The sequence below is a fragment of the Rhynchophorus ferrugineus genome, unplaced genomic scaffold (assembly GCF_030347505.1).
Source record: "Rhynchophorus ferrugineus isolate W39M unplaced genomic scaffold, kcgeb_rfMv2 rfM1, whole genome shotgun sequence".
Lineage (NCBI taxonomy): Eukaryota > Metazoa > Arthropoda > Insecta > Coleoptera > Curculionidae > Rhynchophorus > Rhynchophorus ferrugineus.
The window spans coordinates 58,170,425-58,195,493 of NW_027472580.1; the positions used below are offsets into that span (position 1 = coordinate 58,170,425).

A 25,069-nucleotide genomic window follows, 5' to 3' on the forward strand; every position below is an offset into this window, starting at 1 on the left:
CGCATGCTCTCCTGTGCATTTCACGCATCTATACAACTTGCGACAGTATGTTTTGGTATGCCCGTATGCTTGGCATCTAGCGCATTGTGGGATGATTCTTTTTGTATTTGGTGGCTCACATTTAATGACATTGTGGTCAAAATACTTAATCTCGTAAACATGTTTATTATTTTCTTTGGACTTCAAATCAATATAAAACCTTCGTAGTGGCTCCTTTGTTGCACGACGTTTTATATTATGTATATTTACAACTCCGTGACCTTGTTCAGCTAGGGCTGTTTTAATTGTGTTTGTATCCGTTGCGTGATGTAGTCCTTTTATGACGAATTTAAAAGTTTTTTCGGATTTTGGTCGAAAAGTATGATATTGCGTGTTTCTATTGTCCAACTCTTATTCAAATTTTGAAATGTTCAGGGTCAAACATTTGAATCTTCAATGTTTCAGATCCGATTGTTTTTATTGCGTAATGATTGGATATTGTCTTGCGCAAGTCATACAGATGTTTAACAACACCTACCTTATATAATGTTATTGGGGGTGGTCTGGGAATTGCTTTTGGTTAGTTTTCTTTGTTGTTCTGGTTTTCTTCTGTCTTTTCTGTCAAGACACTGAAACTGTTGTATGTTGGGAGGGGTTTTTGAATCCAATAGTCGCTGATTTTCGTCTGTTTTCCGAGTAATTGTTCTTCGGGACTTCTTAAACGTTTTTTGTTTGTAACCGTATTACATTCGTGCATTTGAGGGGTTTCAGTTATTGGCAGTGGATTGTTATTTGGAATAGCGGGTGATTGAATTGATGAATCGACAGAAAGATGTTGTGGATTAGCCATTACGTATTGAAATTAATAATACAGATCACTTCAATCAAATAAAACTATAGCGTTACAAAACCAATTACACAAGGAAATATAAAACAAAAGGATTGTACAATAACGCAATGGCATTTATTGCTGACACATTGGCTCCTATTTCTCACTCGCAATTTAAGTAATATAGTACCAGTGCATTTACGAAGGAATAAAATCTTATTAGTTTAATTAAAATACCGCAGAGTACAAACAATTCACCACACTAGAATATTTTTAATGCGAAAGCTGACTTTGGAATATTGACAAGAACCACTTAGATTAAGGTTTGAAACTCTTATCAGAGTGATGCGAATGAATCTACCTAGATATGAATGGTCAATAGCGATTTTGAAATAGCCCCGCCGCGAAAACAAAAGGAACAACTATATCAAGTGAGAAAATTTAGCAGGACATAGGAATTATACATTTCCATTTTCCAATTATACAACCATTTTAAAAAATGAATGGATTTTGAAAGCTTTAAAAGACCTGGAATTGAATTGTTATTTTAAAGATAAGGAGTATGATATTATTCGAAGTATTACTGTGTAGAGCTGGTTTAATTAAAGCTGCAAAATGTATTTAATATATACGTTTATTATTCTTTAAAGATTACAAAACGCATTCTGTTTTATACAAAATAGATAATATGTACAAATTGGTGCAATAAATATAATAAATAAAAATAATTACCCAATGTATTAGTAATTTACAAATTGTAATTTTCTAAAATATGTGACAAAAAGTATTTTAAAAATGCTAAAAAATAAAACACAACAAATAAAACGAACATATCTAATATATTAGATATTTATAAAGTATGTACATTAACTTAAATAGTTAGGCTGGATTAAACTAATCACAGTGCTATACAAAATAATGCAACATGCAACACTTAAAACTTAAACGTTTTGATTATCTATCAAACAAGTAAATGAACATAATAAAATAATTATCAGCCACAATGTCAACATTAATAATATTAAGACCACGTCCCTTCCTATATACATTACTTACATACTGATTAAATTTATGTAACATCAACTACCCTAAATAAATCATTTTAATACAAACACTTACATAATAAAATATAATACTTTGTTCATTATGAACAAACAAAAATATATTAAACAGAAAAATCAGAACAGAACAATACAGCACGCACAGCCCTATTTTAAACATTAACAAACGTAAACTCTTAAGCAATTCTTAATTTTACAACAAAATCCAACATCAGTCTGTTCATATTTTAGCATTTATTTTAATCATGAATTATTTGGAGCTTTCCAATACTTCTAACACTATCTTATCGCCGCATTGGTCCATTTAGTGGCTGTACAATACCATTAATGTAGCTATATGTATACATTGTATTCTGTTGAGCAGCTCTCTGAAGTGCTGTAGGATCTTGATACTGTGTTTGAGCTGCCGCCATGTTCATCATCTGCATTGTTGATATCTGAGGGTTATTTATAAAACTAGCAGGAGTATTAGTTATATAACCAGTTACAGCACTAGGAGCCTGTTGCGGTGCCATTCTATACCCATTTAATGAGTTCACATTAACATAAGGATTCAAAGACACATTGGGACTTACTCTACTTGATGGATTTTGCATGTGTTGCATCGCAGCAACATTTGTAACAGAATTACGTCCAGATCGACCTAAATTCTGTCCAATAGTCGGAGGAGTTACAGCACCACTCAACTGATTCATATTCATATTTGTTTGGTAATACTTATGGTAGCCTAATACTTGTTGTGGTATTGCAGACGGTGGTGTTAAATTTCGGACAGTCTGATTTTGAATCATAGACTGATGACTAGGCGGTGGAGTCATTGGATGTGGATGATGAGTTGGCGGGGTCATCGATGTAGGTGGTGGAGTCATTGTATTACAAGAAGTTGGTGGTATCACTCCATTAGATACCATTTGTTGAAGTTTAGCCAAGCTACAGCTTGAATTACCCGAAGTAGTTTGTGTTGTATTCGATTGTAAACTATTTGGTGACGGAGTTGGGGCAGTTGGGCCAGGTGTATGAGAATGAGTATGAGGATTAGTTTGGATATAAAAGCTAGCTCCACTGGTTACTGCACAACTTGGTGATGCTGATAAGTTCTGATGTGTTGAACCTAATGTACTTAAAGGACTTATGCCGCTTTGCTGAGTCATTCTGTGTTGAATAACAGTTGTCATCGGCACATTAACATAAGTGCTGCTACCTTGGGTAGAAAATCCTTGTGTAGTAACTGTTGGGATATAATTAGGTTGATTAATAACAGTATGATGGCTATGGTGTGGATGTTGATGCATCGCAGTAGCACTTAGTTGATGAGATGCATATCCTTGATGTACTGCTGCAACCTGCTGTTGTAAATGTTGCAATTGCTGTTGGTGCTGCTGTTGCATAGCCTGATGTTGTACACTGGTTGCCGACGGACTAGCTTGTATGTTATGCTGCTGATGATGGCCTGATGGAGGAGTTGCTCTTTGCCTACTGGAGGAATTCTGCTGAGAAGCGGTGGGAGGTGTAGCTCTCATGTTATGCTGTTTACTTGACGGAGTATTTGACCGATTTCGCGGTTGCTGCATTTGTCTCTTACTGGAACTGCTTTGATTCTGACCTGTTTGTTGCGATGCCCCTTGCTGAATTTGCATAGTCGCATTCAAGCTCGGGCTAGAAGCTGGTATAGTTACTCCTTGGGCTTGCATATTCTGTTGCTGCATACAATCGTAATTGGTTTGAGGTGTTTGTTGAGAATTAGAATGGGGTGGGTGTGAAGAAATATTTGATGGTGGCCTTACTGCATCCACCGAGTTCTGAGTAGTCATGTCGCTTGATATTGATGCTGGCGATTCCAAACCTACTTGCGTTACATCTAACTCAAACTGACTATAAGGTAAATTATGAACTGAATTAGCTGCTGTTTCAGCAGCATAAACACCCATTGAAGGAATTTCTTGACTTGAAGGATGTTGTGTTTTCATGGCTGTATTTAGCTGCTGATTTGTATCAGATTCAATTTTATGGTGTTCTTCTTTAGGTTTATTATTTACTTTTACATTAGCCTGTAATGTGACATGTGGTGTATTAACTTGAGTTTTGTCAACATGTATATTGCTAACAACAGAACAGCTTGAATTATTTTTGTATTGTTCCACATTCATTTTACTTTCTACATCAGACTTGTGTCTATTTTTATCTTCCTTCCTTGGAGATGGATTCTTTTCACTTTTACTTGATTTACTAGAACTGCCACTAACCGGAGGTAAATATTTTGAAGAATCATATCTGTGACTCTTACTTTTCTCTTTTTCACAACTTGGTTGTTTAGGAAGCATATCCAAAGATGATGCAGCAAATTGTAACGGAGGCATAGCATAACCAGGATAATCTCTCCACAGTCTTTCCCACTGCCAAGGATATTGTGCCATATTCATATGATATCCTTGGGAAGCCATTGTTGCTAGTAAAGCTTCATCGCCCATATGTACTTTAGGCTGAGCATCAAAAGCGAGTTTATCTTCAAATGAGAGTTTTTGCTGATATCGTTTATCGTCATATTTTTCCTGTTTAGTCCTTATTGGTTCTTGTTTTGGAGATATCTTATGTTCCTCTTTTAATTTAACTGATTCACGAATTTCAGAGTGCTTATAATCAGTTGATGGTGGAGACGCTTTAATCTCTTTATGTGGTGGTTTTTCAATAACTGATTTAGTTTCTTGATTTACATGCGCTGTTAACTGAAATTCTTGGCGGGTTTTATCTGAATATATCTTCTGATCAGGGGCTTTTGGTGGCGATTCTTTTATATCTTTGGGAATTTCTTTAATTGTAGAATGTTCCTTTATTTTGGGATCTGAAGTGGGAGCTTTTACACCTGAAATTGGAGGAACTTTTACAACTGTTTCTTCTTTAAGTTTTTCGGGAGGTTTCTGAATAATATCTTGTTGTATATTTGTTGAATTAGTTTTTATAGATTCGAGTAAATTCAGTTTACCATCAATACATTTTGAATTGTTTATATTAGTAAAATTTTCCTTTGTTCCTGGTGGATCTACTAATACTTTATTTGCTGCACTAGACTGTTCTACAAAAGCTTTGGTTGGTTGATCACTAACGTTATTTGAAACCACACATGACGTAATTTGCGTTGATTGAATATTATTACAGTTCGTCTTAATTGAACAAGACTCTGATGTTATTTCATTCTGATTTTGAATTGGTTTTACTTCAGCTGATGAAATCACTGGGGTACCATTTGATGTGATATCTAAATTTGTGTTTGTTTTTATGATATCCATACAACTTGCAGAATTTTTTATATCAGGTACATCTGATATTTCATCTTTGCATCCAAGTATTGGAACTGAAATATTTTCTGTGGTAGTTTTATCAACATTATCATTGGTTTTACTTTCACAATCACTGACTTCAGTAGTTCTTACAACTGAATTTACTTTACTATCTTCTACTTCTGATGGCTGTTCTGCTGTAGTTTCTTTACTTACTATTTCATTAACGGTTGAATGTTCTTGAATAATTGCAGATTGTATTTCTATAATTTCCTGCGGTTTAACTTCTTGATAGGGTTTTGAATGCTGGTTTTCAATTATTGGTTGAGCATCATCCATCTTTTCAATTTCCATATCAATGGACATGCGACTACATTCAGTTATCTGGTCATCATTTTCATTCTCAGGAACTATGTTTTCTTCTGTCTCTTTTATATTTTCCAAACCTCGTATTTGAGATGTTTCTACTTTGTTCTCATTTTGTGATTCAGTAGGCACTAATGTTTCATCTTCCTTTGCTGTTTCACTTAATTCAAAGCTATTATTCTTAGATAACTCCAAGACTTTTTTATGCGATATTGTTTTAATTTTCTGGCCATCAATTTCAGTTTCTGACTCCGATGTTGTTGAATATAATGTTGATCTTTGATCTTGTTCACCTGATGAGGTGGTTTTACTCGGAGTTAATCTTTCTCTAGCGGGTCTGTTTTTAGGAGGAGTTCTAAGCAAGTTTTCTTTTGTGGGACTATTTCTTGAATATTTATATTTTGTCGATGATTCTTTATGCAAAGGTAATTCGTCATTTTCCATCTCATCATCCGCTTCTGCGCATGAATCTTCTTCCGTCGATATCCGAGTCGCCTTTTTTGTCCTTTTCTTTTCAATTTTTTCCATACTACTAGATAAACCTGCTGAAATTACTTCATCTTGTTTAACAGAACTTGTATGTTCATCCTCCGATTTTTCAGATATGATAGATTCACTTTCACTATCTTTTTGAAGTTTTGTTTTAATAAGCTGAGGCAAAGTGGGTTGGTTTTTCTGTATATCTGGATTTAGTCGAGCTCTACCTCTTTTCTTTTTTACAGGCCTCTTCTTTTTTACCAATGGTGTATTATTTGGTACCAAGTGCAGAACCTCTGCAGAGTTTTGAACTATAGGATTTAAACTATCACTTTTGTTTTCAGCAACTTTTTGAATGTCTTCATTCACATTTTCTTCTCCCTCAGCTTGGTTTGTTGTATCATTCTCTATGTCTTCTATATTACTCTCTTGTTCTTTCTTTTGTTGTTCTTCAATCTCTTTCTGCCTCTTAGCTCTTCTCTGGGACCACCTCTCTCCTAATACTTTTTCTTTAGGTGTTACTAGAGTCCTTTTGTTTCTAGAAATTCCCTTGGGAGTTATTTCAACAGATTTCTCAATCTTTTCTGGTTCTATAGTTGATTTTTGAACTACACATTTTCGCGGTAGTCTGATATCATTCCCAGGAGTATCTGTTGATTTATCAGGTTTACTCTTTTTTGGGGTATCCTTTTCTACCTCAGAATCGTTTCGTTTACGTTTACCGGTATCACTTAAATTAATATGTCTGCTTGGCTTAACATCTGCGTATGTAGTTTCATTAAACTTGACCGGTCGAGTGCGTTTTCGCCCCGAAGAAGTTATTTCAATTTCTTCGACATTTGAAGAAGTATCTGCAACAACAGTATCTGCAATCGTAGTTTTTGAATCAGACTTAGGTGTTTTAGGAGCGCGCACACTGGCTGAAATTTTTCGTTTCTTTCCCCTTCTCAATTTTACACCTTGTGTGTTTTCTATGATTATCTTTTCAGGTGCTGTTATAATGTTAGCTGATGTCTCGTTAGCGCTCCGTTCATTCTCACTATCAGATTTTTCTTCTCGGAATTGATTAGTTGCATTAGATAATAATGGCTTCCACCTCAAACACTCATGATCAATATAAATTCGAGTTTTCGATTTCAACACTCGATCAGCATGAGCAGTTACTTTGGCCCAGTCGACACAAATGCATATTTTTTTTGCACCTCCTTCAGCAGGTACATACTTAATGAAACCTAATAATTGAAATGCCAATGCAATATCTTGGCAATACATTCCAGTTTCTTTACTAATATTCGTTAACAAAATCTGCTCGTGTTTGTGGACATGTAAATATTCCAATACTACAGACTTCCAATAAGAATAGTAAGAGACCTTTCCTAAATCTGATAAAGGTTTTTCTGGTGTCCCAGGCTGACCTTCTTCCTTAGATAATAAGTAACCTAAAAAATAAAATAATATATAGTAACAATATACAATTTTTCATAAGATGACTTACTGAAATCAATCAGAAACCTTCCAAAACCCTGCCTTTGGTACTGCGGCATCGTCATTATACAGCTAACGTTATATTTCTGTGCACAGTGTTTTTCTTTTGAGAAATAACCAACCAGATGACATCCTTTTTTGTCATTTTTAGTTAACACATAAAACAGAAATGGCTCTACGTCATAATAAAGAGTTTTATGGTCTAGAAATAGTTTTGCTAGTAGGCACAGGTTCTGACAGTAGATTTTATTAACATTGCCATCGACTTCAAAAACAGAAATATCATCACATCGATATATTTCCGTAGCAGGTGGATGACGCCATGTACATTTATCTTGATGCCGTTCCAGCACTAAAATTAATTAACCTGGTAGAATTTCATGTTAATGTTAAGATAATTTATAAATCTTACCAGCTTTACTCTTAGTATACTTCAAACAAAATTCGCATAAGAACAGTTTTGGTAATCGAGCATATTCTTGTGGAAATGGGCTAGAATACCAGGTTTGAATTTCGTATTTTCCAAACTCTATGGCAGCGGGATTACGTGGCTGTTCATGCATCAATTTTGATGGAGATATGGGAGCATTGCATTGATTTGCCAGTTCAGCTGCCTGCAAAATTGCTGCAGTGGCCGCGTTAGCTTTGTCCCGCGCTTCGTTAAATAGTTCCAAATCTTTCTGATTTACTCCAGGTGGTAACTGGAGAGGTTTTACATCATCTGAAATTTAAAAAAAAACATCTAATATTTTTCATATATACAAAATCATAAAATACGAAAAAATCTATATAATTTGTATTTAGTAATGTGAATGAATATGTGTACAAATTTGATGAATTGACAACATGCACTAATATGATATAAAAACCATGCAAAAATATATAACCACAACCGTAATAAGAAAAAAGCTAAATGCAACTCTATAGCAATATAGACTCTTCTTAAGGAGCCAATCAGACCAGGTAAAACCAGCATGAAGGGGTGCAACAAGAAGTAACATGCTATCAATGACTGACATTTAGTTAATGGTTACAACATATGATTGTTAGTTAGTTGCGCAAGAATATTCAAAATACATGTATCTAATCAAAGATTGATGCATATTTATATTTTTTTGAAAACGCATCTGCACATATCAGTAGCTTCTTGACAAAAGAAAATTTGAGAAAATAAAAAAAATTAAATCTTGAGTGATATAAATTTATATACTTGTAACTACCAAATGCAAATAGTCCTTGAATATAGTAACTAACAATAAATTGTTATATTGTTAATACCTAAAAATAATGAAGCAATAAAAATAAATGTAAGTATATTTTATTGAAGAAAGTATTTTTGCTATAATGGTTTCACCGACTTTTTGATTAAACAAACAAATTATACTACATTTATCTACATTTGTAAAGCAAACGAAATGATATGTGTAAATGAAAATTGATCTACTATAGTTATTAGCTCAACAGATTAGAAAAAGCTGCTTTCAAGTCCAGTGATATTGTCAATTTGACATAACAATATAGCGCGACGAGAACGTAGAGTATAAATTAATATAAGACTTGGCGCGAACAAAATTACAATGAAAAATTGCGCATATTTCAGCAACCTGGACTCGGTACATGTATTTTGCAGGAAAAAGCTGGCGGACCCCGACAGCTTCTGATCTTACCCGTCTGATTGCTGGGTATCGGTGGCGCCTGAAGAATACGCCTTTTGGCTGACGTCAGTTTATCGCCGACGGCCGTCTTAATGCCTTCGTTCTTCAGTGTTTTGCGCCGTTCCGCCTCCTGCTCCTGCGAGTTTACTGCCGTCTTAACGAGGTCGCTCGGCGACATAGCGGGGTGGGACGGTTTAGGATAGACGGGAGCAGGAATCAGGACATTGAGCTTGTCCTCCTTCGTCTCCTTTTCTTCTAGTTTTTTGGCCTCTTCCTTTGGTTTTCGTTTATTTGGATTATAATTGGGCTGCGAACGACTAGCTCTACTATGTGTTGGCGCAGTGAAGAAATGCGATAAACCATCAAAAAGTCCCTTCAGCTGTCCCAATCCTTGTGATTGTCTTTTTTCATCTATATTTTTTTCAATTGCTGAAGGTTTGTCAAACAACGTCACCTTTTCCGGTGGATTGGTGAATAAATTTTTTGATTCAACTTTGTCGTTCTTTTCTTCTTTTTTATGGACACCTTGCGCAGCTGCTGCAAAACCCCAAGGTGCGTCTTTATCTATACTAATGCCACTTATACTTCCAAATGTGTCTTGTTTTTCAATAAAACTACTTAAAGGAAGTACGACTTTCTGCATTCTCATTTTTGAATCAGAATGAGAGTTTTCAACTGAAGAATCAGATTCAGCTGAGTCAGATTCACATGAACTACTTGAACATTCGTCTTCGTCAGAACTTGACTCCTCAGTTTCATCTTCAGTTGTTTGTTTTTCTTGCTCTTTCTTTTTAGCCTCGGCGCGTTCACTACGTCTTAACGTAGCACGTTCAGTTGGTGCCGTCATTTTTGCTCTTTGTTTTTTTTTAGGCAACTCTAGACTTTTAGAATTGCCATTCTTGGCCCCTTTTTTAATTAACGAGTTAGTAAGTGATTTAGCTTTACTCTGTTTTTCAGCGATATTGACTTCATGTCTTGTTCTCCGCCTTGTCACTTCTTTTATATCCTTTTCCTTTTCGATTTCCTCGACCTTGGATAATTTTTCTTTTAATCTTCTTGATCTTTTATCAGTATTAAATGCGGACTGCTTGAAGAAATTTTGTTTTTCCTTAGACATTTTTTCAGGAGAATCTAGTTGTTCAAGAGTGTCATGATTAATGGTGGTGTTTGTAGGGTTAGGAGATTTTAAATGGGACTTTTTACTAAGGGGGGATTGTGTATTGGGAGTTTGCGTACCCTGGCTGTCACTGTGTTCACTTTCGCTAACTATTGAAGTCAAGACGGTTCGACTTTTCCTTGAAGGTGTCTTAACTGTAGGTAAGTTAGTTGAAACAGGAGACAAAGGCGTTTCCGGTGAAGATGCTTCCTTATACCTACAAAATATTAAAGTTAACAACCAGTCATCTAATTACAACTATTACTATTACTTCTGTTGTTTCCTTTCGCGAAATTTGTCAATTTTTTTCTTAACGGCACTTCCAGGCTCTTTCTTCTGTGCTTTACTTACACTTTCGTGGTGGCTAAGACAGTGCTTACACCGCCATGGACACTTTGGTTTTTTTTCTGCTGGGGGGTCCAAACAGCCCATATGGTAATTTCTTTCGCAGTTACAACAACAAAGCAGACACGTAGATATTCCTGAATTTCCTAAAATCATAATTATAGTAAGTATTCAATAGTAATTAATGCATTTAAAAATACATTTCCTTATATTTGAACACTATTTTATTACTTATAAAGTTAATTAAATATTGTACATTAACTATACAAAGTTATATAATAAAAATGTCCGTACCACATCCATCACACACTTTACATTCTTCGCAGAACCATTTGCCGCCTTTCAATAATAGGGCTGCCAACTCAGGTCCCGCTGTAGTGCAACTCAGATGGACTAAAGATCCACATTCGGAACAGGCACTTAATTTTTCCGCCACGCCATTCTTGTTTTTGGAATCCGTTCCCAAACATTCAGAACAAATTGGTAAGGCAGATGGCTAAAAATATATTTTGTGGTTAATAATGTTTTAATTCAAATAATTATTAATTATTATTAATATTATAAAATTATTTTACTACAGATGTTATTAATGAAATGCTCAAATACCAAATTTTAAAAATAATTATAACACTTATATAAACATCCGCAAATCAACGTAACAATTAAATAACACGATACCTTAAAAACGCTCCATATCATCAACAAAATCAATAAAACAAAAAACAACACAAAATAATAAATAAATATTTGCGTGCCCACAGACGATCACCGGCAAAGTTTGTTCAGTTGACAATGTGACGGTGTTTCCGTAACCAATCAATAGATAGGCTAAACAAATTAAATATTTACACAGTGTTAATTACTGAGGTAACGCGAACGTAATACCAACGATCTGCAGCATGAACGCTCAAAAAAAATATGATCAGACAATTACGATTGGCTAGTATTGGACACTTTTGTGTTTTAAACCATTCAAGTAGCCAGGTGCCCGAACGATTTCACTATGGCGAGGCGTTTTACTGCTACGATCAATCAGCATTTGGCGCCATTTCACGCAAAATCGCTAGCGGACGACGAACGACGTCAACAATTTAATCCGACCCGTAACGAGAATGTTAAATAGTCGATTTACATTGACGATTTGTATTTATAACAGTCGTTTTTAACATGTCACTTTTATTAATACCTAAATATAACATGTACATTAATTAACTTTTAATGGAGATATTCTGAATCAAATATACAGGTACTTTTGTGATATTTTATACTTTTACATGTCAAAAAGCAAACATCAATAGTGGTTAAAAATCATTTGATGATTAACTATTGGAGTGATCGGCTTGATATCGCAATCATCAAGGAAACGACACAGTAATCTGCTGTTATAATAGCAGTATCTGCACGGGCATAGAATTATGAGTAATTTTTCATTTGATTGATTTTTTAAGCTTGTTTTTATTAGATTGTTATTAGAGACTAATTCGAAACATTTCAGAATGTAATTTCAAAGAGGAAATTACAAGAAAAATGTTGAGATATACTCAAATTCAGTATGACACAAATATGTCTAAAGTTATATATTAATGACGACCGATATTCGATACACAAACCAATTTAATATGTATCTCTGAATTTGTTCCTCGACTGTGCAGTGATTGACGCATCTTGAACTAATGGCTTAATTTCTAATACCTAAACGAGATAAATGAAAGACCTCATGCTTACAGATGCCAGATTGTAACAGTATCCAAAACTCGGACGCCGTAGAGAAGGATTGTCAAAATAAGGGTTCAAAGGAAGAATTTTAGAAATCTGACGGATCATTTCGTACTTACACTCTGCTAATGAATAATTAATTGAGATAAAAATATATGTTTGATTAATATTTTGAAGAGACAGATTGTCCATAAACTTAATAAAAAAAAAACGTAATTTGTTTCATGTAAATCTCTTTTCTTACATTTTGCCTGTTCTTTTTACCAACTAGGGTGTATCTCGACTGGACCTGCTGCTGAACGTGAGCCCTGAATCGCGGTCTTCAGCATTAAGCCTACCGACTGGTGAATTACTGAATCCATACCCGAAGGCATCCCACGTATTTTGAGAATATCGAAGATAGCGTTTCTTGAGTACCTATCTTTGCACTCACAATGCACTCACTTTGCTATATTTGCACTCACAAAATGTACTTTCGATATCAACAAATAATGTTAGCTTGTAAAACATCTTTGAAGCTGATAAAAATACATTACTTATGGTCAAAAATGTGTTTGACCTGAAATGACACTTACATAAGACTGGTGCAATATGTTACAGAATATATATACTGTAAGAAAATATTGAACGGCATTGTTGAGGAATTGCGTTAAGGGCACCTGATGACTTATTCGCTAATCGAGGCGGGAGTGGTATCGGGACCGGGCGAAGGGAATGCTGAGATATACACTTTTAAATAGTATTGGGAACAATCGACTGAAATCGACTGTTTAGTAATTGACTACTTTTTACTATCGACAGTCGCTATTTTTGGTTCGATTGTTTTTACTAGTGACTGTTTTCAGTCGTTTACTTTTAGTTACTATTTTCGCTTCTACTAGTTCATTCGACTGATTTTTAACGTTCTGGCCTTGTCGTTCTAGTCGCGACCTTGAAAGTAATGCCCCAAATTTATGCTTATATAGATTTATATGTAATATGTGGTTTTATGTTTTTACATTGCTTGTGAATAACTATATATTGTAAATTAATCTAGCAGCATTTTGGAACGCTAGTTTTCGAGAGCAAAAAAAATAAAATTGTAAATGATAAATAGTACGATACTTTTGATTGGCATAATAGGTAATACTTTGGGCTGGTTAATAGGTAATATTTTTTTGGATAAACTTTCACGATTTTTGTCCAAGCCATTTGTTTATCAAAACTTTTTTCCTAAAATCTTGAAAACTAAAATTAGGTTCCAAAGATGTCAGAAATTGCATCGATTCCAAAAAATTTTAAGAATTTTTTGCAGTAGCAGTTGTTAAATTTCTTTTAAAAATATTAACGGTAAAGAGGTGAATAAAGTATATTAAATATTTGTAATAGATACATTTTCTGATAGGAAAACTCTACTATTCAACAATTTATTTTGATGGCTATTAAGAAGAGCACCACAGTTTTTATTTGTTGACAAATGGACTATCTTAACAGAATGTGTTCAACTTTTAAAGCCCATTGAAATAATGACCACCGAGTTATCTGGTGAAAAATATCTTACGATGTTTAATTATACCGTTGATAAGAGGACTGCAACATTCCATCAAATCCAGAAGTTTAAAAAATGAATGGCAGAAAAAATTATAAAATTGTCTATTAGATGTCATCAATAAAAGACTGACAATTTTAGAAATGAACACGATATGCGGGAAATCCACATTTTTAGATCCTAGATTTAAAAAAGCAGGATATTGTATTGCAAATAATGCTGAGGCGATACAAAAAGTTATCACAAAATCCATTCTAACTTCAACAAATACAAATATAGTTCCACAACTCAAAATTCAGGACACAACTACTGACCAAGAATGTATTGACATCTGGAGATATTTTGATAAAAAAAATGGCTAGAATCAAAGGAGTAATTACTCCAAGTACTGCAGCAACTTTACAGATTAAGCAGTTTCTGGAAATGCCATTTACTGGGCGTTTAGAAAACCCATTGGATTTTTTGCAAGTCATCTGTCCTCTCGGGACGATTTTTTTCAAAATCTGGGCAAATAATTAACGATCGAAGAAATCGCCTCACGGGGGAAAAGTTGAACATGATAATATTCCCGAACAGTAATTTAAAAATATTTCCGTTCAAAAATAAATAAAACTTTTATTTAAAAAGGATCTGGTAGTTATTGTACGACCATTTTTAGGTTTACATTTTATTTAGTAGTTATGGTTATTGAACATCTTTAGTTTTTAGGTTTTGTTTAAGTTGTATTGTACCATTTATATTTATTATACTATGTTATTTAAAAATAGCAATTAATATATTAAAACACAATAAAACATTCGTGGTGTTATTATTCCATTCCTTTTTACAAATCCACAGAACATTCAGTATAAAAGTAATCTTACTTCCTTTAAAATTATATTATTTATTACATGTTAATAGAAATTAGTAGTATTTTTTTCTTTTTTTTTTGATGTATGTAGCACGGGAATGAATATATATATATATATATATATATATATATATATATATATATATATATATATATATATATATATATACTATTATTATATATTAAAATTATCTGCTCTAAGCATTTATCTCTGTCCTTTCCTATCTCACATTTTATACAGACAAGAATTCCTACATCTTTGTCTGACATCACCAATGGAAAAAAAAACAGTCGAACCGTGCATTTGATCGCTATTTTTTTGACTATCGATGTTTCGACTGTTTTGTGACTATCGACTGTTTCGACTGAAAACAGTCGATAGTTCCCAATGCTACTTTTAAAGTTAAATAATAATCGACTATTATGGAGGTGCCTTTACCGCAAAGACTTTACGATGATATGGCGAATACAGTGAATTTGGCAAGCAGTCAGACCAGAGTTATTGAATTATGTTTGTGTTCGACGATCTAATGAACAAAATCGACGATATAACCAGAAAATAGCAAATATATTGTACAAGTATTGTGAGACGATTTTATAGAAATAACATTGTTCAAGTGATTTTATAATATGTTGCATCGAATTTATAACATGTGTTTAACACATGTGTGTCACATTTTAGTAAGCAAATATTACATCTTGACGAATTTCAAAATATGTGAAATTGATAAAGACTGGTATAGATCAATTATGAAATGATCAATTATCTTTGTGAAGGAGAGGTCAATTTGGAGATGATAACTTATGAAGCTTGCGTTTGTTGAGCCAGATTAGTGGCATTCAAGAAGCAAGAATATGAATGGTATATGAATATTGATAAATGTACGAGACCTGGAAGACCAGATGGGTGTCATACCATTCTAAGAACAGTAGTCATTGATGAGCAAGAAGTTAAGACGGACTGGGTACGACCGAAGGTCATGCGAGTGCTATACGAAATCCAATGAATGTTCAGCCCAGTATCGATGAATGCCTTGCAGGTGCAGAGCTGTCGATAAGGCATTTGTGGTTACTACATATGGAATATTTGGTATTTATAAAAGGAAATGTTGTAAATTAATGATTTTTAAATGAATGTTAAATGTTTTTAATGAGATAATTAAGTATTCTGCTTTTTTATTAGGTTACTTTTGATACTGAAGTCTGACGATGGTATGATAGTTCAGGATGAGCGAAGGGACAAAGATGGCAAGGTCATGGTTAAGGTTTCGGCAGTATGGTATTAGTAGTTGTCTAGAATTTGATTGGAATTTTGAAACAGTTTCCAATTGTTGGCTTTTGAGCATTTGTTTTATGCAGTTTTTTTATTTGTTTTGACGAAATGTACATAATTAAGTTGTTATACTGAAAACTGATATATGTTATGTTTTTACAGTTGTTGAGGAATTGCGTAAAGGGCACCTGATGACTCATTCACTAATCGAGGTGGGAGTGGTATCGGGACTGGGCGATGGGAATGCTGTTTTAGGATATAAAAGCCGACACCTTCACTAGAAATGATATAGTTTCTTAGAGTCTCTCTAAGGGTACTTGTTGACGTAGTTGATAACCGAATGTTATTGTAATCACCGTTGTAATACCTTGTATAGTATATTATCAAGATAGTGACCAATATAATGTTTTTCTGAATATTCGTATTTAATTTACCAAGAAATAAAAGTATTTCTTACAATACATTCTTAAAAACGTATTCAAATTCCTAAATTATTGATATGCGTTTTTGATCTACGGAGGATTAATTCTTGTGAAATTTTAAATTCAACTGAATTATCTCCTAGCGATACCAATAAAATTATAAAACATATATACGATATGGTAATTTTTTCAGTTCAGCAGAACTGTTTCTGCCGTAAGCTTAGGCAAATACATTGGCCGGTTATTACTTATAGCGAACAAATATATGATGTTATGAAGCCGTTACCTTGAACTCTTTTATCTTTTAAAGATATCGTCGGATAATATACCTAACTTTACGCATCGCGGCAATTCTAATTGGCTTACTGAAACGCGCTCAAAGTGGAATAGCCGTCGGTTCCGCCTATCAGTGAGCGTTGTTTTGACTTGAATCCGACACAGCTAGAATAGAAACCGGCGCAACAGGCGCTGGACGAGTGAATTTTGTCCATGGGCAATATCTTCACTTTCCGTTTCGATGCGACTGAGTAACTTCTACGTTTTTCATTCGTTTCGGTTGGAAATAAGGGGATTTTTTATTATTTATAATTTATGAGCGTCTGTGTTTGATACAATACTATCGTATAATAGAGAAGTTATTCATTGATATAGCACAACTACAGTTATAAATTGTATTTAGTCGCGAACAGTTGGTAATTGGTCTAACGATTAATATATTTTCATACACAAAGATATAACATTTTATATTAATTGGCATAACCAGCTTTGACCTTGACGAGTTTGCTTTCTTCTTAAGGTTATTCGTTATTGTTACGCTTAGTTGGAGACAAACAACTTATAGCCAATTGATTTGGCGATGTAGAACATCAAATTTGTAAAGATTAGCGACGTAATATTCTAATATAAGTAAATATTCAAATATACTTTTATAAAATGTTAAATTATGTTTTTAGAAATATGCGAAAATACTGAAATACAAATCTATATAATCAATAACAATAATAATTTAATAGTATAATAAGAATATAATTAATAAGCACATAATGAACAACAAACAAGATTATGTTTCTTAATACTCCTTGCATTAACATTTAAGTAACTTTTACTTCCATCCGTATTAAGTTCAAATGAAATAGAGTTAATTTAATTACAACCAGCTTAACATTCTGTTTTTAAATTAGCCACCTGATACAACGAATATAAGACCAGGCAATTCACTATTTTCCACTACGTTATATTTGACTTCATACTGCGGTTCTATTTTTACACTGCTATTTGCATATGTCGTTAAAATACAAACATGTGTACATACAATCAATATTATACAATGTATATTATTTTGGATAACAATTTTTCAATATCTGTCTCAAACATCCTTATGCGTTTACATTAGTACATCGTTACTAATTATGTAATATATAAAAATTATAACAATTTAGCCATGAAATTTGAAAAATAAAGCCTTCTTATCTCCGTATAAGTAATCTTTCTACACCATGATCCATTTCATTATTACTTATAACTAAATTAATTGAACCATTACGTATAAAAATATATCATAATAAAGTTATTGCCAATTTAATTTAATACATTTCTTCTTATATTGGTTATAAGTTTATTTTATTATAACTAAGGACATTGCGTTTAACATTGTTCAAGTTAACAATGTTCGGATGTATGGAGTTGACACATAGATGGTGCTACTAGAATTAAATCTATATGTTTTTTTAGTTAGCTTAAAACCACTCAAAAGATGTCTATATAAATTTGACAGAGGTCGGAACATTAGTTTGTGAATTATAGCATTTTGAGTGAAGAAACTTTTGTTATTGTGAAAAAAATTAATAAAAAGGAATTTCGCGTGTTGATAAAATATTGCTTTTTGAAGGGAATAAAATACAGTTGAAGCAAAAACTTGGTTTGATGCCGAGTTTCCGGACATTATCCTAGGAAAATCAACCATCAAGGATTGGTTGAAGAGGTTGTTACCGACGAAAACATTAAAAAAATGCACAAAATAATTTTGAATGGCCGTAAATTGAAATTGAATGAAATAGCAGACACTCTAAAGATATCAACTGAACGTGTACATCATATCATTTACGAATATTTGGATATGAGAAAGCTCTGTGCAAAGTGGGTGCCGCGCGAGCTCATTTTTGACCAAAAACAACGAAGAGTTGATGATTCGAAGCAGTGTTTGAAGATGATCAAGCGTAATAAATCCGAATTTTGGCGTCGATATGTGACAATGGATGAAACATGGCTCCATCATTTCACTCCTAAGTCCAATCGACAGTCATCCGAGTGGACTGCACGCGATGAACCCGCTCCAAAGCGTGGGAAAATGCAACAATCGGCTGGCAAGATTATGGCGTCTGTATTTTTAGATGCGCATGGAATAATTTTCATTGACTACCTTGAAAAAGGAAGAACCATCAACAGCGACTATTACATAGCGTTATTAGACCGTTTGAAGGGCGAAATCGCCGAAAAACTGCCGTATTTAAAGAAAAAGAAAGTGCTGCTTCACCAAGACAATACACCGTGTCACAAGTCAGTGAAAACGATGACAAAAATCCATGAATTAGGCTTTCAATTACTTCATCGTCCACCGTATTCTCCAGATCTGGCCCCCAGCGACTATTTCCTGTTCTCAGATCTCAAAAGAATGCTCGTTGGGAAGAAATTTTCGTCGAAACTAAGGCCTATTTTAATAAGTGTGTCATCCTTGAAGAGAATTATGTTGAATAAAAAAAAACTAATTTTGCCAAAAAAAATGTGTTTTACTATGGTAGGCCGGGGACTTTTCAATTCACCTGTTATTATATGTGTTTTTTAAACATAGTTTAACTATGTTGATAAAAAAAACAATTATAAGAAATATAAGAAATTTATCCTAAAATTATTTCAAATAAACATCCCTACATTTAAATAATGTTTCCCTTTTCGGTTATCACGTCAATCATCTCTTCATTAATCTATTTAACATTGTTTTGCTAAAATGCATTTAATTATGAAGACATCTGAAAAAGTTGGCAGTAACAGGTTGTGTCGTTTTGCGATAGCCAAAACTTTTTTGAAATAAAATATTATATTTCAGAAAAACAACCTAGATAAGTTATTAAGGATATAAGCCTTTTGGTTTAAAATAATATTTCAAATTAATAATAATCTAAAACAACTGTCAGCTTCTTCCTAGTAAATATATAATTACTGATGACCCAAACACCTTTAATTAAGAAATTGAAGAAAGTAGAAATTAATATGAAATAAATGAATATGAATAAATTAAACTGAAAAGTGTTAAACATCGTCGACGGTATCAGAAATAACATACACACGTACACCTTTTGCAAAGTAATAAGACCAGTCAATTATCTTATTAAGCGCATTTAATCACCATAACTACATCGGATATCGAGCGGGATTATCCACAACCAAACCTCAATTAAGATAATTAGGCTTGTACGAGGCAACAGCGGTAATTTAATACATTGTAATGCGGGTATAATTTATATTTATTAAAGACTGGGGGATAATAAAAGGCTTGACAGTCGTGTTGCGTACACAGAGTGAGCATAGTATAGATTTGGCGGCTGCGAACAATCGCGTTTATAATCACACTTTGACAACAATTTAACTTCAACATTAATTTTCATTTAAACAATTTTTCAAAAAAAAAATACCGGCAGTAACACGTACGTTAGATAGGAATAACAATATTTAACACTCGTTGGCTTTCGATTCGATAAGATGAATAATGAAGGGTTTATATTCGCAAATTCATACAGCCTTCACAGCGTGAGATATTCATGTTGTTTTATTACAAACCGTTTTTGATGTCCTTGATAGATGAATTGTCTCTTCTAATGTACAAGTCCTATATCATGGTCGTGTTTCTCTTTTTGATTTTCATTTTAATAGAAACTTATCAGCACTAATTTTATTTAAAAATCTGACTATAATAAAATAACATTGTGATGAGGTCTATAGGTCTCATCGATCACACACATATTAAAATATACGTGAAATGATTACCAATTAAAAATACTGCTAGAAATACAAGGACAACGTTGAATACTTTTCAATGATTTTCAGGATGTGTAAATATTATTTGTAACGACCTTGAAATCCCTAGGTGCACAAAAATATACTAACTCTATTGTAATATAGAATAGCAATTACTAACCTAATGAAATCGCTTTTATAATGATAATGTTTATTTTTAAGCATGACATCATCGGGCATATGGTAAGAAAATTCATTGCACAGAATCACTCAAACAACAAATAACCCCTGGTGTAATATCAAAATAGACTCGTTAAATAAAACGACCGAGACGTACTGCGAACGCCATTAAATCCGCATCGGTCATTTCTCTAAAAGGAGGCGGTTACCTTTCCTGAACGACAATAATGCAAGATTAACACGTCTCCCGACGGCGCAAGAAACCAGTAGCTTCGCCTAGATACAACCGCAAAACCATGTGTGAACAACTGGAATAGCAAAAGCTGACGATATTGTACTAAGCTAAATACCTATCAGGATAAATCAACACCTGGGTGTATTTATCCATATTTAATAAACGTCAATCAAAATATATTACTTTTAATTATGTGTTAAGTGTTACAACAAGTTTTAATAAGTGTATATAATTTAAGTTAACATATTAACACGATTTATTAAAAGAATTGAAATTATTTACTGAAACGCAGAAGTAAATATTTAACAAGAATTAGGAAATGGACCTTAAAAAGAGTGTTAGTACTGTTGAAGAAGTAACATTTTCAAGAAGAATTTCAAGAAAGATATTCTAAAGACATGTAAGCGTCATTTGTACATGTTTATAAGCCTACACTGTTTCCAAGTAAAAAAGTGTTATCCACAAAGGAGATGGATATAGAAGGCTCTAGATCAAGAGCCTATTTTTTACAATTTATTTATAATAGCTCACTGACATTAGTACCTTTAAATAAGTACTATTTAAGTATTTCTAAAAAACAACTAACCTCAATTTATCAATAGTACATTAATAGACAAGATTTATAAGTAAAACTGAATAATTAGAAATTAATAGAAAGGAAAAAATATTAGAAAAGTAAAATACAATTGATTAGTTAACAGTTAATATAACATAGAAATGTTTGTAAGCCTTTAAAATATGTTAAATTATTTTTTATGACTACATAATTTAAAATACATCTATGTTACAGAAAACATTTATTAAGCCTATGGTTAGTTAGGCTATATTGGCCATACCTACCACTACCAAAGTAAATTGAAACATAATATTATAAAGATTAATTGATAAAGTTTTTATATTTTATATTGACATATTAATAACTTGTAATGTAGTGTATATTACTACAATTTGTACAATCTAAAACAAGAATGATATATTACTAGATTTAGTGAAGAAAACAGCACTGTACGTACACAATCTAATAAAATGTATAAGCACCAAATCAACTAACTAAAGAGATATCGCTTAATAAGATTATGCTCTAGAACTATAATAGTAAGTCCAATAAATTCAAGTTATACAGAGTGGACCTCGCAGCGAAGCCAATATCGACAGATTTCATAAATCGACACAGTCAAGATTTCTCCCGTTTCGTCTTGCAATTTTAATTGAATAAACCTGTTTGCCGCGGTCGATTGCTAAAAGGTGGCAATAACAATTCTCTCTCGTCTAAATAGACGCGAATGCTAAATTATGTAAATTGGTTGAAGGCAATAACATTCAGCAACTATATACGCACGACAAGGATCAGGCAGCGTATACAACTCCATAAATATTACTATATTTCACGGATTCATTAGTTAATATATTACACAACTCGAAAACATTTTCGAAGAATCACAGCGTGGCCACCTGATATTTATGCCAGATCTACATCAAATATTGATGATTTCTTTTACTCAAGGAATAATAGTCAAGGATATTCGCCAGATATATAGGATTACTGACATCCTTATATGTATTCCATTTGTTCTGTTTATTCATTAAACCTTAATTGCAGTAGTAAAATTAGATTAACAATTGTCTTGACAACATTTGCCAAAAATGCAAGATTTTGTAATTTTATACCTCCCTCATTTTATGTTCATTAATTATATTCATTAATAATTAATTTAAACAATATGTTAACAAATTAGAATCATCTTTTGTTCTATGCATTTAATGAGATTTTTATAGAAAATCGATAAGTCACTATGGATAGTATACATTTTCTTATAAATGTTTTTATTAATCTATATAAACTTGAAAATATATTTAATTTAAATACACATTTGTATTCAGTATTATATATAAGTTAGTTCATACATAATTGGCAACAATGTAATATCTGAACAACCATCTCAATACCAAAGAACAGTTAGGAATGTTTGTACCAACAATTTAAACATTTTAATAACAAGTCATAATCAAAATAATAATCTTACCTTGCATGGTATGGTTTCTTGTTCCTCACCACTGGACTTCTTGGTAGAATCATTTTTTTTCTTGGTGGCTGGATTGTATAAACTATAATTATACTTAAAGTTTTTGCCATTTGGGATTAGAAGCTGCCTTGCAGTTGCTCTCTTTACAGCCAAACGAATTTGGGTAGGTAAATCACACTCTTCCTCAATAACAGTATGTGATTGTCTAATATATTTCTCTATGCTTTTCAGACTAGAGCCATCTCTCTCACCAATTTCTCTGACTGCTTTCGTAACAATTTTTGTTAAATCACCACCTTTTTGTATTCTTAGAGTTCGACTCTGCAAACCTCCTGGATCCTTATAGGAACTCTGACCTTTGTTAAACACTTTCAATATAGTTCCTTCTTTAACAGATATTTCTAAATGTTCAGCAATAACATCTTCATGGAAATTATGATGCAAACGAATAGCATGGCATATTCGTTCTATACTAGGCCTTTGTTTTTGGTTCCTGATTTTTCTGATAGCATCTAAAATCCAACTTAACCAAATTTCCTGTGCAACTTCCTCTGGTTCATTCATTATAACTAAAAAAAATAAATTATTAATATTAACATCAGTAATGTTAAATATTACTTGGTTCTATAATAATATCTAATAACAATGAATGTCATATACAAATTATTGCATCTCTTTAAACGGGATTGTTTACAAACAAAAAATAAGGTTAGGTATATACATATATTGATATTGATTTTTCATTCATATTTTATTCTGAAGACTTACACCTTAGTACACCATTTTAATCGATACGCATATAAAATATACACAACTATTCCTAATTTTCAATTTTTAATGAAAATAATAGTCAATATAGATTTAATTATACTAGACTTTTTCAAAAATTTGCTTATATTAAAAAATCATTAAAAAAACAGTTTCTAAAATAAATTCTACCAATAAAAAATATTTACCTCGTGACTAATACGCCTAAAGAGGATAAGCCCGTAAAAAATCATATTTCAGTCCGCCACTGTACAAATATTACTCCCCGCCGGAAAACGAAGCCGCCTAAAGGTATTTATTAAATTTTAAGCAATAATTTCAACAATATCATGGAAATTATAACATTGTTCATTAGCGAATCGACAACATAAGGTGAAAAATGACCGAAAACTGCCACAGAACGCGTAGAATCAACTCTAAAGCACACTAACCGCTCATACATAGCCATTAAGAATTCCGACGGTAGCCATATTGGGCGACGAACCCGACATTATTTTAAAGCATTTTGTGGGTTTATATCATTATATTTGTATAACTTAATAACTCACCTTAGTAGTACTAATGTATCCGCTTCGAATAAATATAACTTAACTGCAAACACTTTATGTTTCTATAACAAAATGACGAAATTTCGAGCCAGCACTTTTTAGCCGTTTGCTTTGTGACTGTAGTAAACGATCCGGCGGCAAGGAGTCGCTTCAACCAATAAATTTACCGTTTTGTAAATATACAACTTGTTCAAGTGCTGTGATTGCCTGAACACTATCCATATATGTCCATTATGTGTTTTTATTTTTAAACAACACTTAATCAAAGGGTTAATTCACTGATAACATTTCATTTCGATAGATCACAACAAAAGGTTAATATTGTGACAAAATGGCCTGGTGGGAGCGCGCGCATTTCATCTTTCATGTCTACATGCTTATGAAAAATCGCTCGGAGATTTCCGTGCCCGGTGTTGCCTTGTCTAACCCACTATATTAAACAGAGACTACGGTTACGTGAACGTTCAGAATGGTTTTTATAAAAGGCCAAAAGATCAACTCCACTTCCGTTTTGCGACGGCTGTTCGAGGTGAGGCAACACGAGAATTGATCAGACCACATGCGGTTTATTATTTTATTTTATTTATTTGCCTTTCAAGACCCATATAAATTTAATTTAAAGTTAAATATTGTTTTATTTTCTAAGGAAATTCTATTGTACTAAAGTTGAATTGTAAAAGATATCTTTTGCAAATGTTAGTTTTATGATCAATCCAATTATCCTATTATTAAACAATTAAAAAATATATTTCATGGTATTTTCTTTAAAGAAATGGGTAAAATTGGTTAAGATATATATTTCATCAAATATAATAATAACTCTACAGTAATGTATAATTGTATTATAATATATAGTGGTTATACTTAAAATATTAAATTATATTAG

The 25,069-nt window shown here is 32.8% G+C and overlaps 1 protein-coding gene across 3 annotated transcripts; it reads right to left on the reverse strand.

The window, feature by feature from the left end:
* Positions 1-1,428: 1,428 nt before the first annotated feature.
* enok (histone acetyltransferase enoki mushroom) lies at positions 1,429-24,521 on the reverse strand. 3 transcript variants are annotated; one of them, XM_076408370.1, is made up of 8 exons: positions 24,184-24,521; positions 22,868-23,436; positions 10,923-11,124; positions 10,555-10,774; positions 10,364-10,500; positions 7,885-8,193; positions 7,483-7,824; positions 1,429-7,426 (listed from the first exon to the last, which is right to left on the reverse strand). In XM_076408370.1, exons 2-8 carry the CDS (start codon positions 23,429-23,431, stop codon positions 2,154-2,156), a joined length of 7,047 nt encoding a protein of 2,348 aa, XP_076264485.1. In that variant the 5' UTR covers positions 23,432-23,436; positions 24,184-24,521; the 3' UTR covers positions 1,429-2,153. The 3 variants fall into 3 exon arrangements, with proteins under 3 accessions (XP_076264485.1, XP_076264463.1, XP_076264474.1); XM_076408348.1 differs by having other exon boundaries at positions 9,140-10,500; XM_076408359.1 differs by lacking the exons at positions 22,868-23,436; positions 24,184-24,521 and adding an exon at positions 11,307-11,633 and having other exon boundaries at positions 9,140-10,500.
* Positions 24,522-25,069: the final 548 nt, after the last annotated feature.

What these genes read in the sequence shown, in the direction of transcription:
- enok (XM_076408348.1), bottom strand. Translation starts at nt 23,431, where the DNA reads ATGAATGAACCAGAGGAAGTTGCACAGGAAATTTGGTTAAGTTGGATT. An exon ending in TAAAGTGTGTGATGGATGTG is followed by an intron (nt 10,775 to 10,922) that starts GTACGGACATTT and finishes TTATGATTTTAG; the next exon opens with GAAATTCAGGAATATCTACG. An exon ending in GATACCCAGCAATCAGACGG is followed by an intron (nt 8,194 to 9,139) that starts GTAAGATCAGAA and finishes TTTAAATTTCAG; the next exon opens with ATGATGTAAAACCTCTCCAG.